Source organism: Lithobates pipiens, unplaced genomic scaffold (genome assembly GCF_037356315.1).
Source record: "Lithobates pipiens isolate NorthernLeopardFrog02 unplaced genomic scaffold, aLitPip1_a1.2 Scaffold_23, whole genome shotgun sequence".
In the NCBI taxonomy this organism is placed as follows: Eukaryota; Metazoa; Chordata; class Amphibia; order Anura; family Ranidae; genus Lithobates; species Lithobates pipiens.
Window position 1 is genome coordinate 117,926,773 of NW_027507785.1, and position 24,478 is coordinate 117,951,250.

General features: G+C 44.6%; 1 protein-coding gene and 1 long non-coding RNA gene across 2 annotated transcripts in view; one reads left to right on the top strand and one right to left on the bottom strand.

Annotated features, from left to right (window-relative positions):
• Nucleotides 1-10,953, top strand: part of LOC143927838 (thiosulfate sulfurtransferase-like) — a 29,392-nt gene extending 18,439 nt beyond the window's left edge. The window contains exon 2 of the mRNA XM_077452254.1: nt 7,091-10,953. Coding sequence (XP_077308380.1) covers nt 7,091-7,386 — 296 coding nt within the window. The 3' untranslated portion in view covers nt 7,387-10,953. The remainder of the gene's footprint in view (nt 1-7,090) is intronic.
• Nucleotides 10,954-11,691: 738 nt separating this feature from the next.
• LOC143927840 (uncharacterized) lies at nt 11,692-22,733 on the bottom strand. The gene is made up of 2 exons (XR_013262330.1): nt 22,510-22,733; nt 11,692-14,019 (listed from the first exon to the last, which is right to left on the bottom strand). It is a non-coding gene; the product is annotated as an uncharacterized LOC143927840 (long non-coding RNA).
• Between the last annotated feature and the right edge of the window lie 1,745 nt (nt 22,734-24,478).

The window sequence follows — 24,478 nt, forward strand, 5'->3', positions numbered from 1 at the left end:
AGTCCTTCAGCGGTATAGGGACTGACGCACAGTCTGCTAAACACTAACACACAACCTGCTTGGTCCACAAAAGTTCTTATAAGGACTGGTAACTTGGTATAGGGTGCTACGGTACATAGGCCTGAGTGCGTTACAGTCTGCTGTTCTGTAAGGACCGCTATCGGTCCACAATACATAGGGTTGCCGTGCACTACTGCTGACCGCTGCCCTATACTGCAGCAGTCCTTCATTGGTATAGGGACTGACGTACAGTCTGCTAATCACTAACACACAACCTGCTTGGTCCACAAAAGTTCTTATAAGGACTGGTAACTTGGTATAGGGTGCTACGGTACATAGGCCTGAGTGCGTTACAGTCTGCTGTTCTGTAAGGACCGCTATCGGTCCACAATACATAGGGTTGCCGTGCACTACTGCTGACCGCTGCCCTATACTGCAGCAGTCCTTCATTGGTATAGGGACTGACGTACAGTCTGCTAATCACTAACACACAACCTGCTTGGTCCACAAAAGTTCTTATAAGGACTGGTAACTTGGTATAGGGTGCTACGGTACATAGGCCTGAGTGCGTTACAGTCTGCTGTTCTGTAAGGACCGCTATCGGTCCACAATACATAGGGTTGCCGTGCACTACTGCTGACCGCTGCCCTATACTGCAGCAGTCCTTCATTGGTATAGGGACTGACGTACAGTCTGCTAATCACTAACACACAACCTGCTTGGTCCACAAAAGTTCTTATAAGGACTGGTAACTTGGTATAGGGTGCTACGGTACATAGGCCTGAGTGCAGTACAGTCTGCTGTTCTGTAAGGACCGCTATCGGTCCACAATACATAGGGTTGCCGTGCACTACTGCTGACCGCTGCCCTATACTGCAGCAGTCCTTCATTGGTATAGGGACTGACGTACAGTCTGCTAATCACTAACACACAACCTGCTTGGTCCACAAAAGTTCTTATAAGGACTGGTAACTTGGTATAGGGTGCTACGGTACATAGGCCTGAGTGCGTTACAGTCTGCTGTTCTGTAAGGACCGCTATCGGTCCACAATACATAGGGTTGCCGTGCACTACTGCTGACCGCTGCCCTATACTGCAGCAGTCCTTCATTGGTATAGGGACTGACGTACAGTCTGCTAATCACTAACACACAACCTGCTTGGTCCACAAAAGTTTTTATAAGGACTGGTAACTTGGTATAGGGTGCTACGGTACATAGGCCTGAGTGCAGTACAGTCTGCTGTTCTGTAAGGACCGCTATCGGTCCACAATACATAGGGTTGACGTGCACTACTGCTGACCGCTGCCCTATACTGCAGCAGTCCTTCATTGGTATAGGGACTGACGTACAGTCTGCTAATCACTAACACACAACCTGCTTGGTCCACAAAAGTTCTTATAAGGACTGGTAACTTGGTATAGGGTGCTACGGTACATAGGCCTGAGTGCAGTACAGTCTGCTGTTCTGTAAGGACCGCTATCGGTCCACAATACATAGGGTTGACGTGCACTACTGCTGACCGCTGCCCTATACTGCAGCAGTCCTTCAGCGGTATAGGGACTAAGAGTTTTGTCACAGGGTGATTTAAAAAATGACAGGCAGAGGAAGAGGCAGGCCCTTCCGCAGGGGTGGTAGGGGTAGGGCAGGAGCAACAGCCTTGAGCCAAAGTGGGAAGTTGCAGAAGGTGCGTTCAATTACTTTAAAGGACGCACCAGACTTGGTTGAGTGGCTCACTCAGCCTTATTCTTCTGCACCCTCCTCATCCTCTCGATCTGCACCCTCTTCTTCACTCTCTGCTATGTGCACCCCCAAAGACACTACCACCAACAACACCACCACCACCACATACCTTCCGCTTGAGTGCAAATGGGGGCCTTCATGCTCCAGTGTTTTAATAGGGACCCCCGTATAAAAAGCATGAGGGTCAAGGACCAGTACTGGGTGGCAACGTACTTAGATCCCCGGTACAAACACAAAATGGCGGAAATGTTACCGCCGTCGCAGAGGGCTGTCAGAATGCAGCACTTCCAGGCCTTGCTTCGAGAAATGCTGCATTCTGCTTTTGCGTGCGCTGGCAGAGGAGCAATTCCCACTCCCAGAGAAGGATTTGCGGGTACCAATCCAACAGCGCCTGCAAGAAGAGGCCGGTTTGAAGATGTGTTGGTGACTTCGGATATGAGGTCATTCTTTCAGCCGACCCATCGACAGGTGTCATCCGGATCCAGCATCAGGGAACGCCTAGACCGTCAGGTGTCCGACTACATTGGGTTAACGGCCGATGTGGACGCTCTGAGGAGTGATGAACCCCTAGACTACTGGGTGGGCAGGCTTGACCTCTGGCCAGAGCTTGCCCAATTTGCAATCGAACTGTTGGCTTGCCCCTCATCCAGTGTCCTGTCCGAAAGGACGTTCAGCGCAGCAGGGGGGATTGTGACCGATAAGCGTACTCGCCTAGCTCACGACAGTGTTAACTACCTCACATTTCTAAAAATGAATGAGGCATGGATCTCGGAGGAATTCAACACATGTGATCAGTAGACCATGTATATGTCTATAAACAATTTTTGGAATCAATCACACAGACCTTCTTAATTCATTTGGCTCACTTCCCTGACCCAAAAAAGCACACCGTACTATATGCCCCTACCCTCCTCTTTGAAGAGGTTGAGCGGTGTCATATTTCTACTGGGGCTGCTTATTATGAGGGGTTCCCACCATCCCTGTGCTGTGCTGACTTCCTCCTGGGTGTTCTTATTATGAGGGGCTCCCACCATCCCTGTGCTGTGCTGACTTCCTCCTGGGGGTTCTTATTATGAGGGGCTCCCACCATCCCTGTGCTGTGCTGACTTCCTCCTGGGGGTTCTTATTATGAGGGGATCACACCATCCCTGTGCTGTGCTGACTTCCTCCTGGGGCTGCTTACGGTGCTGCTGTCAGCGCTGTATGTCACGGAGCTGCTGTCAGCGCTGTATGTCACGGAGCTGCTGTCAGCGCTGTATGTCACGGAGCTGCTGTCAGCGCTGTATGTCACGGAGCTGCTGTCAGCGCTGTATGTCACGGAGCTGCTGTCAGCGCTGTATGTCACGGAGCTGCTGTCAGCGCTGTATGTCACGGAGCTGCTGTCAGCGCTGTATGTCACGGAGCTGCTGTCAGCGCTGTATGTCACGGTGCTGCTGTCAGCGCTGTATGTCACGGAGCTGCTGTCAGCGCTGTATGTCACGGAGCTGCTGTCAGTGCTGTATGTCACGGAGCTGCTGTCAGCGCTGTATGTCACGGAGCTGCTGTCAGCGCTGTATGTCACGGAGCTGCTGTCAGCGCTGTATGTCACGGTGCTGCTGTCAGCGCTGTATGTCACGGAGCTGCTGTCAGCGCTGTATGTCACGGAGCTGCTGTCAGTGCTGTATGTCACGGAGCTGCTGTCAGCGCTGTATGTCACGGAGCTGCTGTCAGCGCTGTATGTCACGGAGCTGCTGTCAGCGCTGTATGTCACGGTGCTGCTGTCAGCGCTGTATGTCACGGAGCTGCTGTCAGCGCTGTATGTCACGGAGCTGCTGTCAGTGCTGTATGTCACGGAGCTGCTGTCAGCGCTGTATGTCACGGAGCTGCTGTCAGCGCTGTATGTCACGGAGCTGCTGTCAGCGCTGTATGTCACGGTGCTGCTGTCAGCGCTGTATGTCACGGAGCTGCTGTCAGCGCTGTATGTCACGGAGCTGCTGTCAGCGCTGTATGTCACGGAGCTGCTGTCAGCGCTGTATGTCACGGAGCTGCTGTCAGCGCTGTATGTCACGGAGCTGCTGTCAGCGCTGTATGTCACGGTGCTGATGTCAGTGCTCTGTATTACGGTGCTGCTGTCAGTGCTCTGTATCTCCTGCACCCTCTTGTTTGCCTACCCTGGTCCCTGACCTTCCCTCTCCTCCATTGCCTTCATTAGCTCCATAGTCCTGAATTGTCAGAACAATTTCCCAAATAAAAAAAAAATGCTTGTAGTTATCGATCCCAAATTCACCTCATACATGTATTATGCTATTGTCCAGGTGGTGGGACTACGTGCTACCCCCTAATAATTACCCCGTGGCCGCAAATTCGACCTAAAGGTTTGCGAAATTCGCCTCCCATTGAAGTCAATGGAGCCCGCGGCGAACGGTCGTTTTCGCGAACGTTTGTGCCCGTTCGCGTTTCGCGTTCGCGAAACGTCCCGTCGGAAGTTCGTCCATCACTAATCAGGAGGAAGTGGGTAGTTCAAAAAGCAGCGGGAGGCTGGTAGAGGCTCCACATGAAATACTGACTGATGCTTTAGAGGCAAGCTCTTTTAAACGTAAGGACCCTACAATAGTAATGATGAGTAAAATATGGATAACTGCAAAAAAACTGACGGGGAGTAAGGAATGGTCAGAATATACGCCCCTATGGGACAATAAGAACTTGCAGGAGGTATTATTAATAGGGAAGATTAATACATGGGAGGAGAAGGGGATAATAAGACTGGGTCAATTATATGAGGGTGGAACCCTGAAATCATTCATGGACTTAAAAAAGGAATATAACATTCCACAGCAGACATTTTTCCGATACTTACAGCTACGGCATGCTTTGGAAGCACAGTTTGGTTCCCAGACGCCCGAGCTGGATAAGACCTCTCTGTCACAGAAGATACATAAGATAGATAAATCCAGGGGGTTTATATCTATCATGTATGAACTATTATGTAAAGGCCCCAATAAGGAACTTGTTCTGGTAAGCAAAAGGAGAAATGGGAGGCGGATATAGGAGCAATTACAGAGGAACAGTGGAGGAGAGTGTTGGAATTAGGACCATTGACCTCGGTCTCCCCATCACAAAGAATATCGCACTAGATACTGATTCACCGTGCCTATTTTACCCCCAAGAGGTTGCTTATGTTTGGAAGGAGGACAGACGCTGACTGCCCCAGATGTGGGGGCTTTGGAGACCTCATACACATGTTGTGGAGATGTCCAAAGCTGTTTCGGTACTGGGAGGAAATAGTGGAAACCATAAACAGGATCTTTGGGACAAGGCTAGACCTGGACCCAGGAACCTGTATATTGGGTTATAGGAGAGTCCCCGGGGAAGGGTGGAACATAACAACTGCAGTCACACGGTGCTTGTTTCAAGCACGGAAACTGATCGCACAGAAATGGCAGGCGACGGGAGCACCTCTTTTGAGGGAATGGACCCAAGCTATGAATGACCTGATGTGGAAAGAAAGGACGGTATATATACGTAGGGGAAATCTTAAAGGGTTCGAGAAAATATGGGCCCCTTGGTGGAAGGAAATGGAGCATCCACTTGATTAGTTATATCAGATGTGCTAAGGATAAGATAGGCTATAACACCTTTTAATAATCGACTCGTAATAATGAGGATTATAGAGTTTGTGGTGGTAGTTGCACGAGGGGGGGGGGGACTGAGGGGGGGAGGGGGAAGGGGGAGATAAGGGGGATGGATCCATAGGTTAGTAAATTCCATATTCCATATTCTTTTATAATATGTATTTTTATTTGTAAAGTAATTGGATTGTGATATGATGAAATGAAAAATAAATAAAGAGAAATTAATACAAAAAAGAGACAAGGACACTGTAGAGTCTGTACTGGGCCTACCCCGAGCCACTTGCAAGTTTGTATGGAGGAATAAACTCACCAACAGGCACAACGATCTGGCATGGAGGGCAATCCAAGGATTACCTTTGCGAATATTAATGCATTCTAGAAACCTGAGCAGATAGCGGCACCATGAAGAAACTACTTTGCCTGTCTTCTGGTAGTGCCTCTTTGCTCAGAACCTATTGAGGGTTCTGGAACCAGGTCTCAAAGACTTTGTACCACAAACAGCCACCCATGGCTGGGACAAGGGGTGGGCAGGAGGGGCAGCAAACTGCCCTGCAAACTGTGGTACCATGTGAGGTGGGGGGCACCACAAGGAGAATAGGGGGAGGGGATTTGTGAATGAATGAATGAATGAATGAATGAATGAATGAATGAAATACTTATATAGCGCAAAATGCGAACTGAATCGCCTCTAGGTAAACCATTACAGTGATCTGCACCCCGAGCCCACCCTTTTTAGAAGCCTGTTATATCCTCTGTCTCTAATCACGTTCTTCAAACCCCCCTCCATTGGAATCCATGTTTCGGCATCCTGTATGTAGATAAGGGGGGCCGGTCGCATGGATGGGGGGGGGTGGCGCCCGTGTGCCCCTAATGGGCGGGCCACCACTGATTGTCAGTCTGGGGGGAAGGGAGTGCTAGATGTAGATATACTAACAAATTGAAGCCAAATTCCAGCTAACACATTATAAGCAGTTAATGTCCATAAGTCCCTTTTTGATTCTTCTTTCACAATTATAAGCAGTTACAGCAAACAGTTTTTCCCTTTTGGAATAAAGGTTTTACATAAAAATATAAAATAATCATTGTAAGCACACCCGCCAGTGGTAAATGCTTTGTCTTATTGTAACTAAAACATTCTGCTGGAGAGCTTGTTCTTTTAAAAAACAACAGACTTACTGGCTGAGGTAAGCAGGTGAAAAACAGAAGAGAGAAAGCGCAAAAAAGAAAATGAATGCAGCTATTACACCTAAAAAATGATAAGCTGTAATATATTAAATGTTTGCTTTTGGGTTTAATACCTCACTACCCTGTTTCCCCCAAAATAAGACCTAGCGTGATTGTCGGTGATGGCTGCAATATGAGCTCTACACCCCAAATAAGCCCTAGTTAAAGTCCTTGTAGATCTTATTTTCAAGGTAGGGCTTATTTTTGGGGAAACAGGGTAGGGCTTATTTGGGGGGTAGGGCTTATATTGCAGCCATCACCGACAATCATGCTAGGTCTTATTTTCAGGGAAACAGGGTATGGAAGCCATATTGTCCAGAGTTGTGGGCTGGAGACATTGTTAAATCTTAGTTCTATTACAAAATGAAGAACTGTGACAGATTTAGCCTGTGATGGGCAATATACCAATGCAAATAATTAAAAAAAAATAATAGGAGGAAATAATAAAGGATAAGACTTACAATTTTTATCATTTTGTTCATGTTTCTAATAATTTGTTTTGTTGAATTTACAGAAATTTTCCCCGGACACATTCCTGACTCCTTAAACCTCCCGTTCACCAGCTTTTTGACAGAAGAAGGATTTGAGAAGTCACCTGAGGAGATGCAATGCCTTTTTCAGGATAAAGGAATTGATCTGAAGAAGCCCCTGACAATTACGTGTCGGCGTGGCGTAACAGCCTGTCAGCTGGCCTTAGCTTCCTACATTCTGGGCAAGGAAGATACTGCCATCTATGATGGTTCATGGTATGAATGGTTCCATCGGGCCAAGCCAGAACAAAAAATCACTGTCTGGAAAAATGACAAATAGCTTGGAGTCTATCTGACTATCTGTGGTATCCTGGCATTGTCTTGATCACTAGAAGCCGTGTAACAAAGAGATAGCCAGCTGCAGAGGAGTCAAGTGATACTTTTTAATTGTAGGTGGAGGTTTAGGGCTGTTCGCTATGCCAGGCTAAACCAATTCTTTTCTATTTTACCAAAAGACAATGAGTCAAAAGTTCCTAATTAACCCCCTTGGCCCCAACAGAAGGAGTCACCTTAGAAGAAGCTACCCTGTTTCCCTGAAAATAAGACCTAGCATGATTGTCGGTGATGGCTGCAATATAAGCCCTACCCCCCAAATAAGCCCTACCCTGTTTCCCCAAAAATAAGCCCTACCCTGAAAATAAGATCTACAAGGACTTTAACTAGGGCTTATTTGGGGTGTAGGGCTCATATTGCAGCCATCACCGACAATCACGCTAGGTCTTATTTTGGGGGAAACAGGGTATCTCTGTTTAAGACCCCATTCACACTTGTGCAACTTGTCATGTGACTTTCACAAGATAATTACAATGTTCGTTTTTTAAATCGAATGACATAGTGTGCTATGCCAACCTCCAATAGAAGGGCTGGCATAGACTTGTGTATCTGGGTTAACAAACCCTTTAAGCTTTGATAAAAAATACTGGAAGCTGATTGGTTTCTGTGAATAGCTGCACCAGATTTTGCACTGTCCAGTTTTAGTAAATCAAGCCCAATGGCTTCTTGGGTTTGCCCAAAAGAGTGGAATCCCCAGATTATCAATAATCTGAATGTTTTCTAATGATTGTCCAGCAGGCGCATCCAGCAGCGGTCACTACAAATAATTACTGGCCTTGCAGAGAGTGACCTGTCATTATAGTAAAGGGAGCCCGAGGCTGTACCCTCTCTCATCCACAGCTGGGAACTAAAGATTTCTGCCACTACATTTCATACCAGCCTTAGAGCCCTTTCACACCGTGCCACCTATGGTGTCAGTGATAAAGCGACGCTTTACAGTAGTTTTAGTGGCGCTATTCGGCTAGTGGGGTGGTTTTAACCCCCCGCTAGCAGCCGAAAAGGGGTTAAATACGCCCGCAAAAAATGCTGCCGGAGCTGCGTTTTGCTGGCGGTATTGCAGAGCTTCCCCATTGTTTTCAGCGGGGAGGAGCGGTGGAGGAGCCGTGAGTTCCCCGTTCCTTCACCGCTCCAAAGAAGCTGCTGGCAGGACTTTTTCTCACACCCTGCCAGTGCACCGCTCCAGTGTGATAGCCCTCGGGTTTCCACACTGGCGTGAATGGAGCCGCTTTTTTCAGGCACTATTTTAGCGCTGTATCGCCTGAAAAACGCCCGCAGTGTGAAAGGGGTCTTAATAGCTGGTGTGAATATAACCTTACACTCCATGTAAACAGTAGCCTGTCTCTGAAGCAAGTTTGTACTTGCTTGGTCTGCATACGCGGAATCTCAATAGAAGATCATTTAACTTCTGTACTTATTTTGATGCCTGTGCTGGGCTGTTTCATTGAAACACTGATGTTTATGCAGAGACAGCCACAATAGACAAGGCAATCCAATGGGGGTAATTCTATAGTAAGGATGAGTAAAGAGAACATTATGCCCCCGTTCACACCAGTGCACTTGACAGTTCCAAATTGCAAGACAAGTTGCCCCTATTGCATACCTCCCAACTTTTTGAGATGAAAATGAGGAACACCGACCAGCAAAAGTATGCAGGCATAGGACACACCCCTTGCCACACCCCCTTAAAGGAGAATTGTACAAAAAAATAACAAGATTGGTTAAACGTGCTTTTTTAACACTACTATTCCTTTATATTGGCTTTTGGAATTTACAAATGCAGCATTTTAGAAATCAGATGAAAGGTTTAGCACAGAAATATAAAAAGTGCATTTTATATACATCTATATGGATCAGACCAAAATGAGGGACAAATGAAGGGGAAAGAGGGACAAAGGGACATTGCTCGAAATCAGGGACAGTTGGGAGCTATGCCTATTGTTGGAAATGGAACTGTTCCAATTGGTGTGACTCCAACTTTGCGGTGCTGAACTGATTTAAAAAAAAGGTTCCTGCACTATTTTTTGCGGTTTCAGATGCGACTTGCATAGATATCGGCTTATGAAGTTGCACAGATGTCAGGCAAGTCGCACCTAAAATCTCAGCTTTAAAATTGTGCTACTTCAAGTGAAGTAGCACGTCTTCAAAGTCACATTGAGTGTGAAGACTTTTAACACACATTTCGTTTTGATACACCTGGAATGTATTTAGCTGATTAAAAATAGAGGTTCAGGCTAGGTTTACACTGTGGCTTGTGGGAATCATGCTGTTCCCGCATCCGTAACTAAGCTTGCCACCTTTTCTTCAAATCAAACCCAAACACTTTAGTGGTGCACAGCAATTTTTATAGTATAAACTATACATATATTTTTCTATTAAATAACATTTCTAATCATATGACGTTAAAAACAAGAGTCCCCCTTTACATCAGAATCCACAGAGTTCCCCTTTTAAATCTGAATCCACAGAGTTCCGCTTTTACATCTGAACTCACAGCGTTCCCTTTCACTATAAGGGAGAACTCTGGGGGCTCTAACATAAGGGATGCTCTGAGAACCCTGGTTTAAGGGGAACACTGAGTACTCTGATGTACGGAGAGGACTTTGCTGTAAGGGGGAACACTGTGGCCTCTGGTGTAAAGGAGAACTCTGATGTAAGAGGTGCTCTGAGAACCCTGGTTTACCTTAGTGTACTCACTCAGAAGCAGGAGAGAGAAGGGGGAGACTTCAGTCACAGACAGGAATGGATGGTGAGCTCACTCCCCCCTTGGCTGTCAGCACCTCTCATCCAGATGAATCTGAGGCTGCTAGACTTCCAATTTCCAGCTCCCACTATCCCTTTCTGAGGCACAGCGCTGGAGATTTAAGTGTGGGCAGACACAGGGGCTAGGGGCGGGAGAGAGGTGCATAGCAAGCCCTCTTTCCTCTCCTGTCTGTGTGTTTTTTTTTGGGGGGGAATTGTTAGTGCTAGCTTTGGGCAGTGTGAAAAAGAGTGTAACACTCTCAGCTTAGCCAACTGCAACCAGCAACCATGAGAAGCCATAGTCCAGACTGAATAATGTGTCCGGGTTTCAGGCAGTCTGAAACCTGGACGCATGATTCCAAACCCAAACTGTCCAGGTGAATCCCAGACAGGTGGCAACCCTATTCGTAACCACCTGCAGCCAAAACATGATGCTTGTTAGAGAAGCATGGGGCTGCCATTCATTCCCACACATCTCAACCAGTGTTTGTGAGTGCGGGAGCCGCAAGAAAATCGCATGGTGCTTTTGCACCGTATAATTTCCCTGCCGTCGCATTGTTTCAAAAGTGCAAGCACCTGTTTTTTGCAAAAAACGCAAGCACAGCAACCCAGCCAAAAAAATGGGCTGTTGTGCCCACACAAACATGTGCTGCAAGCCTGCACAAGTGTGAACCTAGGGTCAGTTGGGTTTAAATAATTTTTTGTGAACAATAGGCTTGTGTATATTTTGAATGGAAAATAATATTAAATAAATATAATTGATTTATTTCTAAGAGCTAAGAACTTCATTTGTGATATTGTGTCTTTGTGCCTTTTTTGTATATAAGGATATGAAAAGCACAGCTTAGTGCAGGATGCCATGGTTATATTATCTAACAACTACCTTAATTTATTACTCAACACTTGTTATGATATATTGTGGAACTAATTAAGAGTTTTACACTAAGGCCCCTTTCACACTTGTACGACTTGTCCTGCGACTGCAAAGTCGCAGGACAAGTCGTACCCCATGATTTCCAATGAGTGCCATTCATATCTGTGCGACTTCAAAGTAGTCCCTGTACTACTTTGGTCCGACTTTGATGCGAGTGGAGGTCCATAGACCTCAAGTTTATACAGGCATTCCCTAAAATCACGTCAAAATCACAGGAAAATCGCACATCTTTAAGTCGCAGCAATGTGAAAGGGGCCTTAAGCAGAGGAGGGTTCAATTGTCTTAAACAAAACATGAATCAGTGCCAAGTATACTGGGTGTAAGGTCTGGTTCACACCTGTGCATTTTGCAGATTTGCACTACAGAACGTGTTCTATAGGAATCCATGTTAAATGGACTGTAGTGCATCAGGCCTTAAGCTCAGCGATCAATGGAGTTAAGAAATAACACATCAGTGATATTTAAGGAAATTGTCAGCCATTTAAAGAATATAGATTGGGGGGATTATATCATAGGTCTCTGAATATTGTATACAAAGAAAGCCTGGGACTTGGTTACAGACAGAAAGCATCCTTGAACCAAAAAGAAGAAATGTTTATTGGTACAAAAAAAGATAAAAAAATTAGTCTATACAAAAAATATTCTAAACGCACAATATCATCAACTTTTCTTCCCAACAGGGAATGATAACAACAAGCACCATACAGAAGCAAGTAATTGTGTCATCACCAATTTCCCAACGCGTTTCAATTGTAGACAATCTTCCTCAGATGAGTCAGGTGGAGCATGCATAAATAGACCAGATTCACAAAGCTTCGTGCTGCTGCAGCGCATCTCAAGGGGGTCACATCCATATGTCCCACAAGGGATTTAGGAGAGATGGCCAGGTGGAATTAAGCCAATATGAACAATCAGCCCACCCAATAATCCAGCCAGTGTTAATGAAGGCGTGTGTGAGGATGGCAAGGGCTGGATACGGGAGCCACAATCAGCCCTGCATGATAGCAGTCTATGGTATATAAACTGGATGTCTCGGACTGCATGTGTGTGCCATTTAAAAAAATAACATTTAATCTAGTTATGTTTTCATTAGAAAATCATTAAGCCCCCGTTCAAATCGGCAGAATTTAACATGAGATTTTACAGGTCGAATCGGAGTCTATTGCCGGCAATAGGAGCGTCCCAATCTGTGCGACCCCGACTTGATGGCACTGCATCGATTTCCAAAACTCATTCCTGCACTACTTTTGGTGACTTCAGGAGTGATTTCAATAGACATCTGTACATGAACCCACACAGATGTCTTTCAATTCACCCCTGAAGTCAGACTGAAATGAGGCTTTGAAATTTTGCGAGTTCAGTTGAAGTTAAAAGATTTTAAAGCTGTGTTCAGTGTGAACGAGGGCTAAAAAAAAATTTTTTCACATACAACTAAGGGCGCGTACACACGGGCGGATTGTCTGCCCAACTAAGTTCGTCAGACAATCCGACAGACAGTCCGTTCAAAATTTGCATGAACGGACTTGACCACACACGATGAGCAGACAGTCCGCTAAAAGCGTGCGCGATGACGTCTACAGCACGTACGACGGGACTAGAAAAACGACGTCCTATACACTGCAATGCAACCTTCGGCCGTGTAAATCCTTTCTGAGCATGCGCCATACTTAGTCCGTCCAACTTGCCTACACACGAGCGGACTGTCCGCTGAAACCAAGTTTGGACGGACAAAACCAAGTTTGAACGGACTGTCTTACGGAAATTCCGTAAGACTTTGTTCGTCAGATTGTCCGCTGAAAAAGTCCGCTGAAGCCCACACACGAGCGGATTGTCCGCTGAAACACTGTTCAGCGGACTAAGTTGGACAGACAATCCGCCCGTGTGTACGCGGCCTAAGACAACTACCTGCTATCTTCTTTATAATAACACTATACACATAATTGCAAGAGAGAAGAGCAGGATGACCTCATCAATTTGCTGATTCTCCCTCATTGTCCCCTCACAGACTGGGCCAAAATAATGACTGGGTTGAATTGCTTAACTGCTGAGGAGAAAAGTGATGTAACCAACCTGTTTTTTCTGTCTGGCAAGGGTACCAACAATTGATCAAAAGTACTTGGCTGAATATACTTTCCCCATGTAACACCATTGGGTGCCTGAACAGTTAACCACCAACACTGTAATGTAGGAGTGAGTTTTATACTCTGCATTCCGAATGCCGCGTACACACGACCAGACTTTTTGGCGGACTAGCTCCAAGGTCTTCCCGACGGACTTTCGACAGAGTTCCGATGGACTTTCCAAATGAACGAACTTGGCCACACACTATCACACCAAAGTGCGACAGACTTGAACGTGATGACGTACGACCGGACTAGAATAAGGAAGTTCATAGCCAGTAGCCAATAGCTGCCCTAGCAACGGTTTTTGTCCGTCGGACTAGCATACAGACGAACTGATTTTTCGACCAGACTCGAGTCTGTTGGAAAAATTTGAAACATGCTTTATTTCTAGGTCCGTTGGATTTTTGGGAAAAAAAAGTCAGCTGGAGCCCATACACGATCGTAATATCCGACGGATTCATTCTGTTGGACTTAGTCTGTCGAAAAGTCCAGTCGTGTGTACGCGGCATAAGAGTACCAGGTTTTTCTCATATTCATAGCGACTAAACAAGAGAAGAAGAGAAGCAGAATACCAACTGTAAGGTAAGTACTGTATATGCAGCTGGGTAGGTTGGCAGTTAAAGTGGGAAAACTTTTTTAACCTTCTGGGGACCAGAGTTGGCCTTCAACTTGAAGATTAACACCTAATTTAAAGAATGACGTCCTCCTGTTGACAACCGTGACATACAGTGTTCTACTGTATGTGTTGTATAACAACCTTCTCCAGACAATCCCAGGGTTAGAGCTATAGAAAACAAACAAAAGTCACCACATTATAAGTGCTTTGGCCATGAAGGTTATAAATAATGTGATAATTGGAAACCAAACAAAACATCCATCTATGACAGATGTGGAGGCATGCAGAATATATACATCATATACATAATATCAATGGTACACAGAGCAACATAAAACCTATTCAATTCATTAATGGATTTTTTCTTAATATGTATGCTTTTAAAATTGTGGATTTATTATAACAAAGATGTATGCTTTTACTGTTCTGTTTGTATGCATACCATTCATGGAAGAATGTTTTCTATAGTTTCTATACATCATATTTTTTTAACATTATCATATAGGAATTGCTGTGGGAAAAAAGGACTTCCAGGAGGCACATCCTTAGCAGGGCAACGTTAACTAAATACAGGTATACCCCACTTTTAAGTACACAATGGGGTTTATTTACTAAAACTGGAACGTGCAAAATCAGGCTCATTTCTGCATAGAAACCAATGAGCTTCCAGGCAGAAGTGATTTTGCACTTTACAGCTTTAGTAAATAAACCCCATTGTGCACTTGAAAGCGCTATGAATAATATTGTACTTCAATAATTACTTACATATATTGTTGATACATTACTTATTTTAACAATGTATCGACAATATTGTAAGATATGCAGGTAGACAGGACATAGCAAAAAAAGACTTAAAATCCTGTGTTTTATTGAAAATCGTAGGTCACATCACATCAAATAGTCCACAGCAAAGGAAAAGCGTACAAGCTGACGCGTTTTGCACTGGGATCAGTGCTTACTCATAGCTGCTATGAGTAAGCACTGATTGCAGTGTGAAACGCGTCAGTATTTTTGTACCCTTTTCCTTTGCTGTGGACTATTTGGTGTGATGTGACCTACGATTTTCAATAAAACACAGGATTTAAGTCTTTTTCCGGTGTGCGGCTATCCAGAGTTTTGTCCTGTCTACCTGCCTATTGTGTATGTATCAGCCAGCACCTGGGGCTCACTGATAGGAAGAAGAGCATTTGCCCTGGAGGGCTATCTTGGAGCGGTGGTTCCCCTTTTTCTATCTCCCACAATCTCTGGACTCTAAATATATGTAACATAACTGTGATTGTGTGTGCTTATAAAAATACATGAAAGAAGGTGTCATTTATCTGCGATGAAGTGCTAAAGTGCTTCCAAAAATTTAATTAAAGTGGATGTAAACCCAATGCCATCCTTTCTAAACTACTGTCATAGGGGCTATCTATAAGGATAGACATGTATCATGTACCTCTACCTGTCAAATGTCTCCCCCGTCTGCTATGAGAGCTGAAAAACTGAAGATTCTGTGGGTGGGTCTGTTGTCTAGAGCTCGGTGGGTGGAGTCATGATGTCAGTAGACGCCCCGCCCACCTCTACACTCCCCTTGTCAATATGCATTTTCTCCTGTGTATTTCTTACACTGAACTTCTGCTATGATCTCTAACATCCAGTGAAAAGACACAGGAAAGTAACTACATGACTTCAGCATGCCTAATTATGCTGAGGTGTGGAACATCCAATCCTTGCAGAGCAGCAGAAGAAAGGAGTGGGGGAGGGAGTTAAAAAATAATGCATGTCTCTTAGGTTAGTGCACGAGATATGTAAATCACCTGTCACTCACAGCAAGGGGGAGGATTTGACAAAGTTTTTCTCTGTCAAGATTTATCTCTCTGAACAATAAAAGAGGATTGCTCAGAGATGGATTAACTCTTTGTGGCAAGATTGGGCTCAAATGATAGGAAATCTTATACTATACATTATAACATAAAAAAAAAAAAAAAAAAATTGAGTTTACATCCACTTTAACTAAATAGTGCAACAGTCAATAGTGTCAACACGTAATAGAAAAACAGAAAACGCATACCCTTGACCAGGGTAGTTATGGTCTTACAAGGAAAAAATAAATTTCAAACATTTAACAAATGACAAGTATAAAAGGTAATCTGTAAAATAATGTTTAACAAAAAAATACATAAAAAGTGTGGAGGGGTTGGAAAAATGTTAATTTAGAGCAAGTGCAGGTTATGAGCTAGCAAAAGGGGACTATTTTTACTAGCTGGTATGGAAGCAATTGAAGTGTTTTTGAGAACATTATTTTTCTCCTCAACTTAAAGCAGACCTTCGGTTATTTTTTCAACTTTCCATCTATTAAATCTTCAGTCCTTTTTGATTTAACTTTGGATAGTAAAACATTTTATTTCTGCCAGTAAATACCTTATACAGCCCACTTCCTGTTTCTTGTCTGGTCATTAGCCTAGGCTTATGACATCATGCACAGCTCTCTTACTCACTCTTATGAGAAATTGCCAGGAAGGGGGAGGGCTGAGTCATAAGAGGGCTAATGAGAGCTGCAGAGCTGGGGGTGTGCCTCTGTGTGTCTGTGTAAATTCAGGAAGTGAACAGGCAGCAGCTTCAGCTGCCCACGGTTAAAATGGCTGCAGCCAGACTTAGTGGAGGGAGATTTCTGCAGCATATTTGGCAAATGCAGAATCACAGTATATATATAAAATATTCCAAACCTGCGTGCTGAAAATTTATCGTCCCTAACTACAATAGCACACTGCTCAGCGCTTCAGGATTCCGATTTAAAAGAAAAATAATAATAATATTTGGACCAACACTTGTGATCACTAAGAAATTCAATTAAATCAGAAGAATAATAGTAATAGCTGCTGCTTATTTAAAACATACATAATATAAAATAGTATATATATATAAAAAAACTGATAAAACTTCAAAACAGAAAGTTCACTAATTAAATATATATATATAGCAGCACTCAACATGCAAGATCTTGTTCAGATGTTGTTCATATGTGCTCTTGAAAAAATGGTGATAGAGTCCAACACGTGAAAAAAGAAGAAGAAAGATCGGAACCACCTTCCACCTTTGAGAGCACATAAGGTGGAAAACGTCAGGGGGAAGGTGGTTCCGATCTTTCTTCTTCTTTTTTCACGTGTTGGACTCTATCACCATTTTTTCAAGAGCACATATGAACAACATCTGAACAAGATCTTGCATGTTGAGCGCTGCTAAATATATATATATATTTAATTAGTGGACTTTCTGTTTTGAAGTTTTATCTGTTTTTTTATATATATACTATTTTATATATATAAAATAATATGCAAAGTGGTTGGAGGGAAGCTTCACAATGGCAAAGATGTTTTTATTACAAATTATGTGAGCAGACTGCAGTTCCTCTTTCAGCAAAAACCTGTCATAGGAAGGTTGTTACAGCAGGTGAGGGTGTTGGCGACTGCTGCTTGCCTGCCCTCCCCCCTAGCCATAGCATTTTTCTTCTACATTTGCTGTCGCCTGCCCTACCCTCTGCATTGTATGTTGGCTGTGTGCCACCCTACTACTATATCCATAACAAATGATGATGAAAAATAAATAAATATAATAAAAAGGGAAAAAAGCCCAACAAGTGAAAACAAAAACAAAAATGGTGTCATGGAATCCGTCACTCTGGAGCCACCCAGGCTAGGAACTTTCTGCTAGATTACCATTCCCTGAAAGAGTATTCAGACCCCTTGAAATCTTTCACATTTGTTACAACCAAAAACGTAAATGTATTTTATTGGGATTTTATGTGATAGAAAATGATAAATGGTTTTCAACATTTTTTACAAATAAATATGTGAAAAGTGTGGTGTGAAATTGTATTCAGTCCCCTTGACTCTGATACTCCTAACAAAAATCTAGTGGAACCAATTGCCTTCAGAAGTCACCTAATTAGTAAATAGAGTCCACCTGTGTGTAATATAATCTCAGTATAAATACAGCTATTCTGTGAAGCCCTCAGAGGTTTGTTAGAGAACAGTAGTGAACAATCAGCATCATGAAGGCCAAGGAGCAGACCAGACAGGCGAGGGATAAGGTTGTGGAGAAGTATAAAGCAGGGTTAGGTTATAAAAAAGCATCCCAAGCTTTGAACATCTCACCGAGCACTGTTCATTCCATCATCGGAAAATGGAAAGACATGGCCATCCACCTAAACTGACAGGCCGGACAAGGAGAGCATTCATCAGAGAATCAAAATGTGGAAAATGTCAAGGGGTATGAATACTTTTTTTCAAGGGAGGGCTTGCAGCACAAGGAACTCAACCAAAGAATTTTTAAATACATTAAAAGAGATTAAAAAAAATATATATATATATTACGGTATATATAGTAGCGTGCATTAAGACGGCTCTCGTTCACTTACATTGATTTTTACATGTTGTCCGACCTGAGGCGACTAGGGGCGACCTGAAGTCGTATCTGAGTCGCCCCTGTGTGAACCGGTTCTAATAGTTTTCCTGTGGACAGTTTCTCCCGCCTGAGCTGTGGATCTCTGCAACTCCTCCAGAGTTACCACGGGGCTCTTGGCTGATTGTCTGATGAATGCTCTCCTTGCCTGACCTATCAGTTTAGGTGGATGGCCATGTCTTGGTAGGTTTGCAGTTGTGCCATTCTCTTTCCATTTTTGGATGATGGTTTGAATAGTGCTCCGTGAGATGTTCAAGCTTGGGATATTTTTTATAACCTAACCCTGCTTTAAACATCTCCACAACTTTATCCCTGACCTGTCTGGTGTGTTTCTTGGCCTTCATTATTATTATTTTTATTATTTAAGGTATTTATATAGCGCTGTCAATTTACACAGCGCTTTACATATATTAGAGCTTACAATCTAATGTCCCTAACTCACATTCATATACTAGGGCCAATTTAGACAGAAGCCAATTAACCTACCAGCATGATGCTGTTTGTCCTCTAAGGTTCTCTAACAAACTTTTGAGGGCTTCACAGCACAGCCATATTTATACCGGGATTCAATTACACACAGGTGGACTCTAGTTACTAATTAGGTGACTTCTGACAATTGGTTCCACTAGATTTTAGTTAGGGGTATCAGAGTGAAGGGGACTGAATACAAACGCACGCCACACTTTTCAGATATTTATTTTTAAAAAAATTTGAAAACCATTTATTATTTTCCGTCCACTTCATAATTATATGGTCTATCAAATAAAATCCCAATAAAATCCATTTACATTTTTTGGTTGTAACATGACAAAATGTGGACACTTTCAAGGGGTATGAATACTTTTTTAAGGCACTGTATGTACTCAATGCTGCATGCTACTGCTGTGTGTTTTAGACAATAAACACATCCATATTACATTGTTTCATTGTTGAGCCTCTTCATACACAGCTCATTTAAAATCCCAATCCTCCTTTTTATGTATGTATATAAACCCAGTTCCCTGGAGACTCTGCTCAAGCCATAATCACATAGGAGGAAGAGGAGTAGAAGGAGGATGAGGCCAGTGAGGGAGGAGGAGAAGAATGTAAGTATGTGACTTTAAGAGGATTAACATGTCTTCCTGTGTAAGTTCTTGTTTTTCCTGTCTGTACTTGTGCCCTCATGTTAATTAACCGGTTCCCGACCAGCGCACGCTGATGTAGGTCGGCAGAATGGCACGGGCAGGCATATTGGCGTACAGGTACGTCCAGTCTCTAATGCCGTCTCACGGGGCGGCTGAACGGAGAGATGCCGTTGTAAACAGCATCTCACCGTTCTGCCTAGCAACTAGTGACACTGATCTCTGCTCCATGTGATTGGAGCAGAGATCAGTGTTCACTAAATGAAAGCCCAGCCCCCAACAGTTAGTAACACACCCCTAGGAACACTTAACCCCTACACTGCCACCGACTGGTTAACCCCTTAACTGCCAGTGTCATTTACACAGGAATCAGTGCATTTATATAGCAGTGATTGCTGTATAAATGACAATGGTCCCAAAAATGTGTCAAAAAATGTCCGATGTGTCCGCTATAATGTCGCAGTCACAATAAAAATCGCTGATCGCCGCCATTACTAGTAAAAAAATGTATTAATAAAAATGCCATAAAACTATCCCTATTTTGTAAACACTATAACTATAACTTTTGCGCAAACCAATCAATAATCGCTTATTGCGATTTTTTTTACCAAAAATATGTAGAAGAATACGTATCGGCCTAAACTGATGGAAAAAAATGTTTTTTTATATATTTTTGAAGGATATTTATTATAACAAAAAGTAAAAAATAATGTTTTTTTCAAAATTGTCGCTCTATTTTTGTTTATAGCGCAAAAAATAAAAACTGCTGGGGTGATCAAATACCACCAAAAGAAAGCTCTATTTGTGGGAAAAAAAGGACGTCAATTTTGTTTGGGAGCCACGTCGCATGACCGCGCAATTGTCAGTTAAAGCAACGCAGTGCCGAATCGCAAAAAGTGGTCTGCTCTTTGACCAGCAAAATGGTCCGGGGCTGAAGTGGTTAAAGGGATTGTAAAGTAAATTTTTTTATTTTTTTTTAAATAATAAACATGTTATACTTACCTCCACTGTGCAGCTCGTTTTACACAGAGTGGCCCCGAACCTGCTCTTCCGGCTGTCTCTGATTCCTCCCGCAGGTACTTCTCAAGTTCATGCGAGCTCCCTCACATGGTGAGAAGCACCCGTGGGCGCACTCCCGTGATACAGCCGGCGGCTATAGCTGCTCGCGGTATCACACGGCCCCTCCCCTGGCGCGGTGCATCATTGGATGTGATTGACAGCAGCGCGAGCCAATGGCTGCGCTGCTTTCAATCCATCCACTCCAGCCAATCAGCGGCCAGGCTGAGTGGCGAAGAGGACGGCGGGGGCGAGGGCGGGATTTTCAAGGGGTCAGGTAAGTAAAACGGGGAGACTGGGGGCGCCGGCAGTGTGAGATGTTTTTTCACCTTAATGCATAGAATGCATTAAGGTGAAAAAACATTTACCTTTACAACCCCTTTAAGTGAGACAGGTGCAAAATGTTACAATGGTATAATTTGATGTTACACTCTGTCCTCAGGTTGACCCCTGAACTGGAGGTAACCAAGCTGGAAGGGTTAACATTTTTTCCTGCCGCTTTTAGCAAGGTTACCAACACACATAAAAGGGGCTACAGTACCTCCGAGCCTCTAGTGGGGCTCCTGGAGTATTTCTGCCAAAACGATGAGAGGGGATGATGAGAGAAAAATCAGGGTTCCTGGTGAAAGTCTTAAACCTGGAGAAGTTCATAGACTCGTAACTGTTAACCACTTGCCGCCCGCCCTATAGGCAATTGACGGCGGCAAAGTGGTTTCATAATCCTGACCGGACGTCATATGACGTGATCAGGATTATGAGCCGCTGCGCACCCCGGGGGCGCGCATCTAGGCGATCGTTGTTGCGGGGTGTCAGTCTGACACCCGGCAACTACGATCTCGGTAAAGAGTCTCCGACGGAGACTCTTTACCATGTGATCAGCCGTGTCCAATCACGGCTGATCACAGTGTAAATGGGAAGAGCCGGTGATCGGCTTTTCCTCACTCGCGTCTGTCAGACGCGAGTAGAGGAGAGCCGATCGGCTGCTCCTCTGACAGGGGGGTCTGTGCTAAACGATTATCAGCACAGCCCCCCCGAGGATGCCCACACTGGACCACCAGGGACGCCACCAGACCACCAGGGAAAAGGTAATAAAGGTCATAATCCTCCCTAGACCACCAGGGATGCCAGTCAGCACAATGGGTGCCAATCAGTGCCCATAATGGATGCCAATCAGTGCCCACAATGGGCATCACTGATTGGCATGCATTATTGTTTGGCACTGATTGGCATCCATTACTATAGTATAACACCGATGCCGCCTATGAGTGCCCACCTGTGCCGCCTATGAGTGCCCACCTGTGCCGCCTGAGTGCCCACCTGTGCCGCCTATGAGTGCCCACCTGTGCCGCCTATGAGTGCCCACCTGTGCCGCCTATCCATGCCCATCCGTGCCGCCCATCCGTGCCACCCATCCGTGCCGCCCATCCGTGCCAGCTATCAGTGCCAATTTGTGCCACCTATCAGTGTCCGTTCGTGTCGCCCATCCGTGTCGCCCATCAGTGCCGCCTATCAGTGCCACTTCATTGGTGCCACATTGGTGCCCATCAGTGCCGCCTTATCAGTGCCCATCAGTGTAGCCCCATCAGTGCCCATCAGTGAAGGAGAAAACGTACTTATTTACAAAGTTTTGAAACTGAAACAAAAAAAAACATTTTTTTTTTCAAAATTTTCGTTATTTTTTTATTTGTAGCGCAAAAAATAAAAACCGTAGAGGTGATCAAATACCACCAAAAGAAAGCTCTATTTGTGGGAAAAAAATGATAAAAATTTCATTTGGGTACAGTGTAGCATGACCGCGCAATTGTCATTCAAAGTGCGACAGCGCTGAAAGCTCAAAATTGGTCTGGGCAGGAAGGTGTTTAAGTGCCCTGTATTGAAGTGGTTAATCATGGACTTGCTACTTTATGGACTTGCTTTCTGCCTAATTTGTGCATGTTTTACAGGGCACTAAAGAGATCTTTACATAGGAACTGTATTGATGATGTCTTTTGAGAACTGTACTGGTATTAGCAACCACCTCAGTAAGGGTAATACTTACCTTACAACTTGGTCTCATGGTAGCTGGTGCTGTAGTCTGGGCGCAGGCCCACAATGTCATCACGTACGTTGTACAACACAGGACCAGCTGTAGCTGCTGGTTCTGCATTGGGCTTAAAGACAGGGCAAGATGGTGGACACAACCAGAGAAGAGGAGCAGCTTTGTGGGATCAGTTGTCACTACCAAAACCAGAAGGCAAGAAACCTGTGGAAACATGAAAAAAAGGTAGGTAATCCCCTCTATTGGACCCACCTAAGCTAAATAAGCAATTTTGGCTGATCTGAAGTTGGTCTTTATTTAGTGGTAGTATTACTGTGCTTCTATATTTTTCTTATATTATTTCTATAGGGACCAACAGAGTTTTTATTTTAACTGAGCCTTATTTAGCCTCCCGATCAAAGAAAACCGGTCATGAGAGAAACACAGAGACTTCTGTTCCTTACCTCTCCTTCTCAAATTGCTAGTTGATTGGCTGTCATTTTGACCCTCTTGATCGAATACTTGAGTCATTAACCTAAAATACGTATGCAGATTAGGGATGAGCTTCGTGTTCGAGTCGAACGTACGTTCGACTCGAACATTGGCTGTTCGTCCGTTCGGCGAAGTCCGAACATTTTGGTCCGTTCGCGTCAAATTCATGTGGCGCTCACGGCCCACAATTCACTGCGATGGCGCAGTGCATTGCTGGCTCATGATTGGCCAAGCATGCACTGTGACCCCGCATGCTTGGCCAATCGCAGCGCCAGCAGCGAGGAGAGCCATGATTGGCCACAGGCAGGATGCCTGTGGCCAATCATAGCTCAGGCTGTGTAGTGCACGCCCCACACTATATAAGGCCGCCATCGCGGCGGCCTCGTGTAGTGTGTTGGTGTCTGAAGCAGTGGGTGTTCTGTGTACCTTCAACACAGTACACACCGATCGTTTTCGGCCGATTTTCTATCTTGCTGTTGTGTAGTGGTTATTGTCTGCGTGCCCTGACCGCAGTATACACCGCTATATTCACCTCACCTATATAGCTAGTGATCTAACTTTTATAATAGAGCTTGCAGTCAGTAGTGTTAGGAGTGCGTGCTGTCTGCGTGCTCTGTACCCAGTACATACCGCTATATCCACCTACATAGCTGTTCTCTATTTGAGCCCACTTGCCATCTGCAGGAGTTATTGGAAGTTGTGTGTGCCTCCAGCACAGCACAGTATACATCTGTATATACCCCTTTATCTCTGGTGTTCTCTGGTTATTGTCTGCGTGCCCTGACCGCAGTATACACCACTATATTCACCTCACCTATATAGCTAGTGATCTATCTTTAATAATAGAGCTTGCAGTCAGTAGTGTTAGGAGATAGTGCGTGCTGTCTGCGTGCTCTGTACCCAGTACATACCGCTATATCCACCTACATAGCTGTTCTCTATTTGAGCCCACTTGCCATCTGCAGGAGTTATTGGAAGTTGTGTGTGCCTCCAGCACAGCACAGTATACATCTGTATATACCCCTTTATCTCTGGTGTTCTATAATAAAGGCATCTGCAGGAGTTAGTGGGTGTTGTGTGCCTCCAGCACAATATACACTACCCAACTGCTGTTTTACCCAACTCCCTTCAGGCCATTACCATGTCTGGAAGGCCAGCAAGGAGAGGCAGACAGGCGCGAGCCGATAAAAGAGGGCAAGCAGGCTCTGTGTCTAGAGACAACAGTGCTGGTCGTGGACGCGGTGCATTGTCATCAGCACGTGGCCATGGGACATGCTTGTCCTTCTTTTCGGCAGCTGGACATGTTGAACCGCAACATGCCAACGACTTGGTAGAGTGGATGACCAAGCCCTCTTCATCCTCCTCATCCTCTCTCACCCAGTCTCAGGGTAGTAGCAAAGCAGCTGCCAACGCATCGTCTTCCCTCCTCTCAATGTCATCATCAGTGACTCCTTCCCTAGACCCACCACGTCCTCCTGAGGAGTCTCCTGAACTCTTT